At 36.8% G+C, this 13,247-nt stretch overlaps 1 protein-coding gene across 5 annotated transcripts in view; it reads right to left on the bottom strand.

The window, feature by feature from the left end:
- Nucleotides 1-13,247, bottom strand: part of ARHGAP42 (Rho GTPase activating protein 42) — a 309,228-nt gene that overhangs the window by 233,749 nt on the left and 62,232 nt on the right. For all 5 annotated transcript variants that reach the window (XM_055320459.1, XM_055320460.1, XM_055320462.1 and 2 more), the window contains exon 2: nucleotides 8,434-8,529. In XM_055320459.1, the coding sequence (XP_055176434.1) occupies nucleotides 8,434-8,529 (96 nt within the window). The remainder of the gene's footprint in view (nucleotides 1-8,433; nucleotides 8,530-13,247) is intronic.

Genomic DNA, 13,247 nt, shown 5'->3' with positions numbered 1-13,247 from the left:
ACACTAAAGAAATTAAAGAATACAAAAATCTTCAGCTCTGGTTTGAAATATTTAGAAATACTAAGAAATTGGTTCTAAATGATTCCCAAGTCCAAGGAAAAGTTAGGTGTGTTTGTATAAAATTTGGTTTATTACTATATTGAAAAGAATCATGCTAGAAATATCCAAATACATATATATTTTATTTAATATATTCTATTTATGTACTCTAGAATGATTCATTTCTATAAAGGTTTGCTAGGACCTACAGGAGGACTATTCACATTAACAAATACTAAGCCTCTGCTACAAATAAAGCACTTAAGTACTAGTACCATCCAGGAACAGAAATGTGAGTAAAACTCTATAACCTCCAACAGTGTAGAGTTTGCTGGAATTGATAAAAAAAAAAGTCTCTATGAAACATACTAAACTACTTTTTGTTTAGCAGATCACTAAGGAAAAAAAGGAGTTTCTGGGGATTAATGTAGATCAGTAAATTAACACAACTTTTTTTTCTTTTAGACATGTGATTTGTGACATAAGATTCAGGTTGTTTTTCAGAGCCTGAAATATAAAAATCTAAGCAATTCAATTTCAAATAAATCAAATTACATTCTTTAAAACACAGAGCTAACATGATAAAAACCTCTCTCTCAAGTGGCATGATTTTTAATGATAGGAACTCCACCTGAAATATGCAATTTTCCCAGCTGTTTCAATCCTTAATTGTGGGTGGTTTCTGTGTGGGTGCAAAAATAATGTGGTTAAAAGAAATGGAAAACAATAATTCAATTGTCCAACTGAGAGCCATTAAGAGGTAAAATATGCTTCCTCTACAGAGTTCAAAAGAAAATGTTATTTGTATAAACAATTTAGGCATTTAAAAATGTTCCACTTTAATAGAGGACTTCCTGATTTATATAACCACATTTAAGTGGGTTATAATGAGGGTTTATAATAAGTCATAGATTCTCTTTTGATTCAGCAAATGAGAAGGTAATCATTTCCTAGAATTTAGTAAAATCAAAGGTCTCTTTTTGAAGAGTTCAGTTGTAGTTAGTAATGATATTGTCTCTGGTTTGGAAATTTTGCCTAAGAAACACTCAAAACGAGTTTTATGGCTACACTCCACCTTCAAATATTAGTAATAATCAATACGGGTGGGTATTTAAAGCTCATCAAGTTCTAAAGAAAATCTTTCCAGAAACATTTCATAATTTAATACTTTAAAAGTTGAATTTTATTAGTTTAAGTTGAAGAAAACAGGTTCTTTGTAAGCTAATAATCACTTATGATCTTTTAAGCACATTTCTTGGGTTTATAAATATACCAATTATTATTTTTAACCTGAAATACAGGTTACTACCTCAAGTGTTTTTAAACTATATAGGAACCCCTTCAAAACACACAAAGCAAACCATTTGGCATGCCTCCCACCCCATATTCTTATTTATCACTTGCAAAACTAGATCACATAGTACCTTTCCACTGGACCTAACAGATGCATTCGCAAAGTGGATGGATTTATTTGGCAAAAAATTAATGCATTTTCCCCATAGTACTTTCTTTAACAAGGAAAATGAAAAAAAAATTTTCAACCACTCCTTTAAAAAATTTCTTCTACTTCACACCCTTTGAACAGGCAACAGTGGTCCTTCATAGGCTCCTATCTATATACCAAGGTGACTCAGGCTCACAGTTAAGTCACTTTACCAAGATCACAGAAGTGTGCTTCTGAGCGGTAATCCAACAATAAGTATTTGCAGCTGAGCAAAGTGCTGCTGGCTCAGGAAAACACAATAAAGCCCTGTGACTTGAAAAGTCACTATTTTAAATTTGTGTCCTATAGTCTCACCTTTTGCAATGTTCTCCTAAAGAAGGAACAGGAAAGAATCCAAAATGTAAAGTACACCACAGACAACAGAATATACAAAACTTGGTTCAGTTTAAGTTAACATTCATTAAACTGTACACATAATCTGTAGATATAATCTATCTAGATTTGCCTATAAAAGGGGTTTTTTGGGCAGTCTGGGTGGCTTAGCGGTTTAGCGCCGCCTTCAGCCCAGAGCGTGATCCTGGAGACCCGGGATCGAGTCCAACGTCGGGCTCCCTGCATGGATCCTGCTTTTCCTTCTGTGTCTCTGCCTCTCTCTCTCTCTCTCTCTCTCTCTCTGTCTCTCATGAATGAATAAATAAAATCTTTAAAAAGAAAAAAGGTTTTCTGTTTTTTTTTTGTTTTGTTTTGTTTTAAGTTGTAACAGGTCTTTATTTTAAAAACTATTAAGCACTAGCCATCGTTATTGCTGTCTGCGTATCTGCACTGAAAACAATAAATACATGAACAGGAATATATTAGCTATGTCAGAAATATCTGTGCAATTATTATGAATATATTTGATCTGAATTACCTAATTGATGGCCCCTCATTTCTGCACTCAGAGCTGGGAGCCATAACCTTAGTCGACAAGTGGTTTTGTGTTGTCTGTCTTCACCACAGGAATTTTCTGTTTAGGTGTGTCTAAGGGAATGAAGTCCCCACCTAAAATATTTATTAGCAAACTGACTCTCCTTCTTGGTAAATGTTTAATCCTTGGTTCATGTTGTGTAAAGCTTTCCTGAGAATTACCAAAGGCTATCTACAACACTGCTAACCAAGTTGTTTATGCACAATTGCAACTGGACTTTCCGATGGTTTCCAAGATTACACAGAATGAACAAGATTTGCCGCATTTTAATGACTAATATTTTTATTGGCACCAGCTCAGCCTAATAATATCTGATTTTTAATCTAGACTTTTAAGACTTCGGTTAAAAGTGATTTCAAATTGTAGGCACCAAATACAGAAACAAAATAAATTGCATGTCCCAATCTTGGTATGGATATGGATTTTGAAGTGATACACTATGATTTACAGCCTTTTATTATCCTATACTCTCAGATGCTAAATTAACCTAGCAAAACAACCTATCTCATAGGTAGATTCACAGTAATAACTGTGAGCTTCTATTGTTTGAATGATCCAGTGTAAACAGGGGTTTTAAAAGGGCACTATTTCATTTTCTGTAGAGATAGCCTTTTATCTCCTACTAGTAAGGTTTTAAGGCTCAGCACATGACTTTGGAAGTTATCACTTCCCATGCATGTACATGTGTACATGCACCAGAACTGGTGCAGTGGGCACTGATTTTTTTTGCATTTACATACATGTTTCTTACTGTGTAAATATAGTTAAGCGATGGTACATTCAAATGTTACCCATATCATTATTAAAGGAGGATTGAATCTTATAAGCAGTTTGTAATCAATCTGTACTCTCCCTCACCAATTTCTAAGCTCCAAGTGTCCAGCTACTGAACTCCTGACTTACTCCTAACTAAAGATCTTTACTCAGTTCAAAAACTAAAGAAATATAAGTAGGTAATTAGAGCAGCTGTGAGAAGTTAATTTGGATGGATTCAATAGGCTGCTTCCCACTAGGCTAGCCCTACAATTGACAGATAAAATGGAGCTGTGGAAAGTTCGCATGCAGTTCATTTATCCCTGTAAAAAGGGAGGAGAAAAGACCTCTTGCTGCTTTTGAATGGAAAGGAGGGTGCTAAAGGGAAAGCACAAGAATGCTGTCCTGTTTGGGACTTCAATTCTGGAAACAACTGACCTGTTCTCTGAGCCAGAGAAATTCCACACTGGGTCACAGGCAACTAATTATATTTTGCTTCCTTCCAAGTCAGCAATGTTTCACTAGCGCTAAAACAAACAAACAAAAAAACCCCAAAACAAGTCCAAAAGGATGGAAGAAGAAGGGGACAGATGAAGAGTAGGACTGATTTACAGGCCAGTTACATGCCTACCCACTTATAAAACAATCGGAACAGCTTCCACAAATTAGGTAATTTACTGATATGGAAACAGAATCTTTTCCTTACATTGCTCAAAATCTGTTTTTCACCCTATTCCACCATAAGCACATTAAAAGTAGACATCTTACTCATCTTCCTACCACCTCCCTACTCATTCCTACCACAGCTCACATACAAAAAGACAGCAAATGTCTTGATTTTATACATTATTTTTCATTGACATTACTTGCTTATAAAAGATGAGTTTTTGTATGTCATCATTTCTAATGGTTCCATCATTGGTAAGTCTCAAAACCACTCTGGCTGAGAATGTTGCGGCTGTTACTCAATGCTAAGAGCCACAGCTGTCCCTACTTCATTCCTCTTTGGTTAAATCAGAGGAATAAAGAGTCTGAAACTGGGGCTTCCACAAGCTATTTTAAACAAAGTTGGAACTACGTATCTTCCCATGTAGAATTAAAACTGATGATAAAAATAAATAAGACTGATGAAGGAGGGTAAGGATAGTTCCTTGCACATGCACTCCAGCCCTACACAACAGTCTCAGGGATATATTCCTAGGTCACTATCCTTGCAAAAGCAGCTTGCAATGTACTCGTAATTCTTCCATGTTAGAAATGGTTATAGTCTTCTCTTTATGTTATATTTTCAAATGTTTAGAATGCACTTGAGGACTCAGTACAAGGATAAAAATTGTCGGATGGTGAGAATATAGGAGCATACCTATTTTTTACTTTTTTTTCAGAAATAATATTTTAGACTACTTTTTGCTCTAGATTAGGTTCCAAATAAAGTATTAATGTTTAAATCAGATTCCCAGTAATAGGAGATACATAAGTCTCCTGATCTAAAAGCATCAAGGACCATTACATCTATACTTACATAGCATTCATCTTTTGCTCCTCTTTGATCTAACTCCTTGAAGCCCTCAGGCTTCAGAATTTAGTCTAGTATTCATTGTCTACAATAAACCACCTCCTGATCAAGTCACAGCTTTCAAATCTAATCTACAAGAGCCACAACAGCATCCATTTAAACCACAGTGGAAAGAGACTAGAGACCAATGCTGAAGATCGAATTCACCACAACCTGGGGAAATCACCTAACATCTGCCTGAAAGGCTGCAGAGCGTAAATTTAAAAACCTTGCCTCTTCAGTTACATGTGACTTCAAGAAGGTATTTTAAGTAAGTTTAAAGGAGATTAAGAGAAATACGCAGAAATATGTTTATTATACTTTTTAACAAGATCAACTAGAATCTGGGGCACCTGGGTGGCTCAGTGGTTGAGCATCTTCCTTTGGCTCAGGCTCGTGATCTGGGGGTCCTCTGATCAAGTCCTGAATCAGGCTCCCCGCAGGGAGTCTGCCTCTCCCTCTGCCTGTGTCGCTGCCTCTCTCTGGAGAGATTCTCAACTAGAATCAACCTGAATGTCCCATGGATTGTATTTCTTTAGTTTATGTATTTACACTGATGAAACATTTTAAAGTTATGAAATTGTTAAAAAAATCCAAAGTATTTGCCATAATCCTCTTTAAAAGAAAACAAATTATATATATTTTTATTAAATATACATACAAATATGCATTACAAATTATATACATATATAATGATTAGAAAAATAAACACATAAGTGAAAAAATTAAAATTTATAAGAAAACCATGTCATTTATTCAACAATTTAACTGAGGGTCTATCATGAGTCAGGCCCTAGGTTAGGTGCTAAAGCTAAAGTGGTTTTAAAAAAGAAAAGATAGGGGCACCTGGGTGGCTCAGTGGCTGAGCATCTGCCTTTGGCTCAGGTCGTGATCCCAGGGTCCTGGGATCAAGTCCCATATTGGGCTCAACCTGCTTCTCCCTCTGCCTATGTCTCTGCCTCTCTCTCTCTCTCTATGTCTCTCATGAATAAATAAAAATATTTTTTTAAAAAAGAAAGACAAAAAAAAAAAAAAAGAAAGACAAGACAGGGATGCCTGAGTAGCTCAGTTGGTTAAGTGACTGACTCTTCATTTAGGTTCAGGTCATGATCACAGGGTCCTGGGATTAAAGCCCTACAACAGACTCTCTGCTGAGCAGGGAGCCTGCTTCCCCCTCTCTTTCTGCCTGCCTCTCTGCCTACTTTGTGTGGTCTCTCCCTCTGTGTCAAATAAATAAATAAAATCTTTAAAAAAAAAAAAAAAGATTCTCTTCTCCCTCTCCTGACCTCCCCCACTCTATTGCAATCTCTCTAAAAAAAAAAAAAAAAAAATTTTTTTTTAAAGATTTTATTTATTCATGAGAGAGACAGAGAGAGAGGCAGAGACACAGGCTGAGGGAGAAGCAGGCTCCATGCAGGGAGCCCGACGTGGGACTTGATCCCGGGTCCCCAGGATCACACCCTGGGCTGCAGACGGCGCTAATCTGCTGCGCCACCGGGGCTGCCCTCTAAAACAAAATTTAAAAATAAAATTCAAAAAATCTGGCCTCTTCCTTCTTGGAGTTATGATTACAATTACATTACTAAGTAAAAATAAATGCTATTATATAAGTACTTCGTTTTATTTTTTCTAAATAATAATGCTTATACATTAGTATTTTAGTAATATAATCAAAGCTTTTTTGCCAGGTGTGTGTTTCAAAGTCTAGATTGGGGACTAGACATTTATGACACAAATGTCAAGAAGTGGCACACAAAGATGACAACTATTGTTCCAAGTGCCAGTGGTGTGTGATCGCTGAAGGTGCCCTTTCTCATTCACCCTCATTTTCAAAGAGAAAAAAGTAATTTCTCATTCACCCTCTCATTTTCAAAGAGAAAAAAGTAATGTTGTTGAGGCCCATGTGGCAGTCCTCATCCTACATGGCTCAGCTACTTTTCATCACAACACTGAAGGTGGAGGAGTCATTTTTGATTTCAATAGACCAGCTACCTCTACCTCCCCCTCAGTAACTAACGCTCCTAGAGGAGCAACCAATAAAGTGACCACCTGGTACATGGCCTCTGAAAGACTGCCACCTTGGCCATACTGATATATGCATAATGCAAATCCCATCTGCAAGGAGAGCTTGTCTAAGAACTCTGAATTCTACCAGTTATTTATCCAGAAGGAACTTTTGTCAATGTGAGCAAGCTAAAGTCACACAATGAATCAAAGTCAGCTTATTTCCTCCTGAGAGCCGTTTTTGGTGGGGATAACACTGCCCTTTCCTTTCACAGCTAGGTTTGGGCTTGCTCCTTAGGTTTTCAAAAATAAACCATACTGTTTAGGAATACATATATAACTGATAAAACCATATAAGAAAAAGAAATGTGATTGTGGAGGGGCATGTCTAGGATTACAAGTCCTTACTACTCAAAGTGTGGTCCATGCACCAGGAGTGTCATATCTCCTTCAAGTTTGTCTGAAATGCAGAATCACACACTCCACCTGACACCTTCTGTATCAGAATCTGCATTTCATAAGATCTCCAGCTGTTTCATATACACATTAAACTTTGAGGGTCACTGTTCTTTTTTTTTAAGATTTTATTTATTTATTCATGAGAGACACACAGAGAGGCAGAGACATAAGCAGAGGGAGAAGCAGCCTCCATGCAGGGAGCCTGATGCAGGACTCAATCCCAGGACCCCGGGATCACAACCTGAGCCGAAGGCAAGACACAACCACTCAGCCATCCAGGGGCCCAAGGGTCACTGTTCAAAACACTTGTAATATTCTATTTTTATATCTGGAAGAGGAGCACACTTAGTATTATCCTCACGAATGTACATATTCTTTAGTCTTTGATTATGTGACATGTCGCTAACTCAGTCTACAAATGGACCCACTGTCAAAAACCTATTAATAGTGATTGTTAAAATGTAACCTTCAAACAATAAAAATTCAGATACAGATAAAACTCCAGGGATCACATAACCTGACTTCTTCATTTTATGGGAAATTAAACAGTCTGAATCAGGAGGGTCAATTTTTCCCTTATAAACAAATACTCATCTTAAGAGAGAAATCAGTATTAAATTTTTTTAAATTAAAATAATTCTTAAAACCAGTACCTTGTATTTAATAGTAGATGCCCAATATATCTTTGAATGAATGATTCACTTTGAGGCAGAGACAAAGATTGTTGTCTACCTCTTCTCAAAGGGCTGAGCTAAATTATAGGATGATTAATAAGTAATTTCCTTATGGAAAAAAAAAACAAGTTTGATTTTAGACAATTTATAATACTGTCCTCTACAATAACCAAAAATTACCCTTAAACTTTTATCAAATCAGAATATTTTACATGTTTAGCATTTATGTATATGAATCTGTTTGGTTTCTCTTTTTTTAACTTTTTTTATTTTTATTTTTTAAAGATTTTATTTATTTATTTATTCATGAGAGACACAGAGAGAAAGGCAGAGACACAAGCAGATGGAGAAGTAGGCTCCATGCAGGGAGCCCAATGTGAGGACTCGATCCCAGCATTTCAGGATTATGCCCTGGTCGGAAGGCAGACGCTCAACCACTAAACCACCCAGGCGTCCCAGAATCTGTTAGAATTCAAAGAAATCAGTATCCAAAGTAGGAATTTTAAAATTATTTGGAATATTAAAGAACAGTACTCACCAATACTAATTTCATCATCTGTTTCAGCATCACCAATACATTCAAATTGGAAATCTTGCAGTGACTGGGAAAATTTCTGTACGGCCATAGACAGATCTGTAATTAAAAAGTCAAAACAAACAAACAAACAAACAAACCATAAGTTGAAGGTATCATGGAATACAAGAGCTTCCATACATGTTATTGTCTGACTTCAGTTTTAATATTATATTTACCATATTTTATATGGTAATATGCCATATATTTTAAAATACTAGCTTGACAAATTTAAGCAGATTTTAAGAGACTGCTAAAGAAATATTTTAGGAACTGGATCTGCTCTGCCCACAGGGAATTTGCCCCTTATTTTTGGTGTTAGTTGTATACCATCTGAAGCCAATTCCCAAATCCTTTATCAAAGAACTACCATTCACTCCCTATAAATGGAACATTTATTAAAAAAAAAAAAAAAAAAAGAACAAACGAACAAAGGAAAGCTAGCCAGCCACCAAGTTTGCCAGTGGAGCAGAGAGAAAGGGTGGAGAAAACAGCCAATTTTTGATAAGGAAGAGTCACCAATGTACAGAGTACAGAGCAGGTGAGGAATGTGTTTTGATCCCCTAATGTGAAAGGCCACCTAAAAGGGTGTTTACAAATAACCTTGTGATTTATAGGGGACCTCAAGCTAAATATATTCTTCAATTCAGGCTTCAGTCTGAAAAAAGTCCAGAGTATGACTAAATCCAGAAGAATTCTTTATTCCTGGAGAGAATAAAGAAAAACCCATAATATAATGAGAAGTAAAGCCCAGGGATGCATCCTAACAGAGTGATTAAGAATGTACTCTGGAGCCAGTCTGCCTAGGTGGAAACCCAAGTCCCACCAAGTACTTGCTACCTGACCTTGGGCAAATTATTTAACTCCTCTGGGCCATTGTTTCCTCATCTGTGAAGGGAGAATAACAATTGCATAACCACCTCACACCAGTTGCTTTAAGGATTGAGTAAATTAATATTTGCAAAGAGTTTGGAACCAAGCCTGGCACTTAATAAACACTGTATAAGTTTTTTAAGGAAAATTATAAATCAGTCTGACGGTGCAGCATAATAGAGGCTTTAAAGAACCCACCTCTCATAACTACTCTGATCATCCACAACCTTTCCACAGAAATCTGTGCCAGTAGGAAAACATAGTTTTCTGGAATTCACCCTATTACTTCATTTAGTGGTGTCTCCCAGGGGTTCAAGTCCAATACCTGAACTCTTCTATTTAATTCAGGCAATAGAACCTAACAGAAGACTTTCTCCTTAACCAAAGGTTATCCAGGCTCTGAACCTTTATCTTGACCAGGCCTCTACTTTGGCTCCAGTCGTCACGGGCTCTACAAAATCCAGTTTTAGCAAGAATCTTGCCAAGTCAGTTTAGAGAGAATTCCCCACTCTGAACATGGGATCAAAATCTTCATCCTCTACCTTTTTCCTTGGCCTGCCTTCACCAAGAATCCCCTTTCCTTTGGTGTCTCCTACCAGTAATTTTTCATACCAATCCAGTATCCCCTAACACAATCCCAAGCCTGCTCCTTAGCTATAAATCACTACTTGTTCTTTTTAAATTCAGAGTTGAGTATGATCTCTCTCCCCTATTGTGATAATCTTGACACCTTTGGCAATCTTGAATAAAGTACTCCTTAACATTTAACTAGTGTATTGCTTCTCGGCCTTTTGGCTAAGATCAAGTGTAACATTTTAACTGGGATCAGAATAATTTTCTCCTTACAAGAACAGTTGAGGTCCTATGCCTAGACACAGAACCTACTGTGGTAACCTACCATTCAGGAAACCCCAGCACTCATCCAAAAAAGTAAGTACTCAAGAATGAATAGGTCTTCAAACATTAAGGTCACTTTTTTGTGTCGCTGTGACCCAAAGAACTCACCAATACCCTGAACAAAGACAATTCTGAAGACGACAGGCCTCAAGCTTCAGACAGACTTAAAAAAAAAAAATCAAAATACACACAAAAGACAGATTTTTTTGAAAAAAGAAATTATTCTCTGGAAAGATGAAGCTACTCATAGATTATACCTTTTCCCACAAGACGGCTAAAACTTTTGTCCAACTGCACATTCTACTTGAGAAGTACTTTCAATTTACTTTCTATCACCTTAAGAATGGCTCTGCATTGGGCTTTCAGAAAGATAAAGAGAGGCTTTTTAATGAGAAAACAAAGGCTACATTAGAACTTGGATGAGCACTGGGTGTTATTCTGTATGTTGGTAAATCGAACACCAATAAAAAATTAATTTATTAAAAAAAAATAACAACATAAGAGAAGCAATTTCTGAACTGCAAACATAGCTATATTGTTAATTGAAACATAGGTAAAATGAAATCTCTTAGCTAATGCTAAGTCATTAACTGACATAAAATATTTGTGTTTTTCTCTGTAATTTTCTATGTTAATTTTATATTCACCACTCAATTAAATTTACCTTACATTTAAAAAAAAAAAAAAAAGAACTAGACTTCACCAATTACCTTTGAGCTCTTAGACAATCATCCACCTTCCCCCAAACTATTTTTCTTATCTTTACAACAGAGAATTAACATTGATCTCACAGGTTGTTCTAAGGACTAAATGAAGTATGTGCCTGGTACATACTAGGCAATTCAATAAATGGTGTCAATTATTATCATTCAAGTCCAACTCATAAAGGTGGGAAAGTTGACTGGCCTTCCAGAGAGAAGGACACTGTACCAAAGTGTGCATTTACCTGACAGTGCACAGCTCTGCTAAGGGCAGAGAAATCATGACACCTATTCAAATGTTATGAGAAGAAAAAGAAAGTAGACTCTTGGGATAATTTTAAGCCAAGCTGTTTATGGGTACTTTCCCTGAGATGGAAATTAATGTCCCTTTGTTTTTCTATGTATTATATAAATGTTTACGGTAAAATGGATTTGAAATCAGTGATGCAATTCCTACAGAAGTTGAGATGGGGAATAGTGTATATGGATGAATCAGCGTGCTTAAGAATTCTGTAAGAGGGGCAGCCCGGGTGGCTCAGCAGTTTAGTGCCGCCTTCAGCCCAGGGTGTGATCCTGGAGACCCAGGATCGAGTCCCACATTGGGCTCCCTGCATGGAGCCTGCTTCTCCCTCTGCCTGTGTCTCTGCCTCTCTCCCTCTGTGTCTCTCATGAATAAATAAATAAAATCTTTAAAAAAAAAAAAAAAGAATTCTGTAAGAGATTTTCAGCCTTCTCTCCCCTCCTCACCACTGGTTCCTCAGAGTTTCCCTTCAAACAAACTCAATGAGCCATCCCTGGCAGCTTTGTCCTAGGGAGCTGACACAATATCCCATAATTGACCATTTCTTTCTAAAAGATACTTTGCTCCTTGATTAAAAGAAAGGTAACCTCAGTGGTTGAGCACTTGCCTTTGGCTCAGGGCATGATCCTGGAGACCTGGGATGGAGTCCCACATCTGGCTCCCTGCAGGGAGCCTGCTTCTCCCTCTGCCTGTGTCTCTGCTTCTCTCTCTGTGTCTCTCATGAATAAATAAATAAAATCGTAAAGAAAAAAAAGGTAAGCTGTTTTCTCCTTTTGCAGACATCACAGTGGATGCACTATAACAAATTCCTGTTCCCAAACAAGACCACAGAAGCCCACTTTATAAGCTATTCTTGTCAAGATAGCCAAGTAATTGAGAATGTGAGTTCTAGTGGCAGAGTACCTGGGTTAACTTCTGGCCTCTACCAATCAGTAACACGACTGTGGGCAAGTTCCTTAACTTCTCTGTACCTCAGGATCATCATCTGTTAAGTGGAACAGAACCTGTTTCTCAGCGTACTCTGAGAAGTAAATGAATTAAATATAAACGAAGATCTTAGAACAGTGTTCTGGCACACAGCCTAAAACATGTTGGCTATTTCCATTTTAACCATCTTAGAAAAGAAAAAAAAAATCAGGAATGAAGGTGGCAGCTGTTAGACCTTAGATAACCTTGGAAAATGCCCAAGAAAACCATCTGTTGATGGCAGTTTCAAGTTCTCTCTTGGTGTACTGCAATCAGGCCATGACAAAGACAACCTGATTATTCAGTATTTCTGTGTAAGAGATAAGTGTCTATTTCAACCCTGGAATGAACAATGTAGGAATGATCTCTTCCTGGTCCTTTCAGAAGCATAAGGAGACAGGATTACAATGTAAAAACTTGGTTCTCAAGTAATTCAGATGATAATTCCAAAACTAAAGAGACATTGGCGATATGACTTATTTTTAACTTCAAGTGTCTGGGTTCTTGACTTTCCTTTTATTCTCATTTTCTAAAAACGAAAGTAATTTGGTCAAAATATCAGGTCAAAAATATTATCAAGGTAAAAAACTTAGGATTTTTCTGCCAGTAATATTGATCAATCTTCAAAATGAGGAATCCATTCACTCTCTTTATCTAGGCTCCATCTCCCTCTGAAACTAGAAAGCACAACACCTTTAACTGACTTGAAACCACATGAAACACACTATTTCCTAATTGTCTAAAGTTTCTCAACGATGGACAGATGCATGGTACCGAAATACTGGTTCTAAAATCTTTAAATAAAACTGATTCACATCTGATTATATAGAATTTAAAACCCAATTTGTAAAATTCTATTGTTGAATTTTAAAGTATCAAAATGTGTAATGATAAATATCTACATTTTCTCTTACATACAAAAAGAAAGGTCAAGCATATAAAACACAGCAAGCGGAGAGTTCTAGTTTAGGCAAGGCTGTCTCTCTCTCCCTATTTCTACCCAACTATTAGATCAGAGTCACCTGGCCACATTCTAAGGT

Source organism: Nyctereutes procyonoides, unplaced genomic scaffold (assembly GCF_905146905.1).
Source record: "Nyctereutes procyonoides isolate TBG_1078 unplaced genomic scaffold, NYPRO_anot_genome, whole genome shotgun sequence".
Taxonomy (NCBI): domain Eukaryota; kingdom Metazoa; phylum Chordata; class Mammalia; order Carnivora; family Canidae; genus Nyctereutes; species Nyctereutes procyonoides.
Note: the sequence above shows the minus strand (reverse complement) of the source record. Positions and strands in the feature narration are given on the sequence as shown.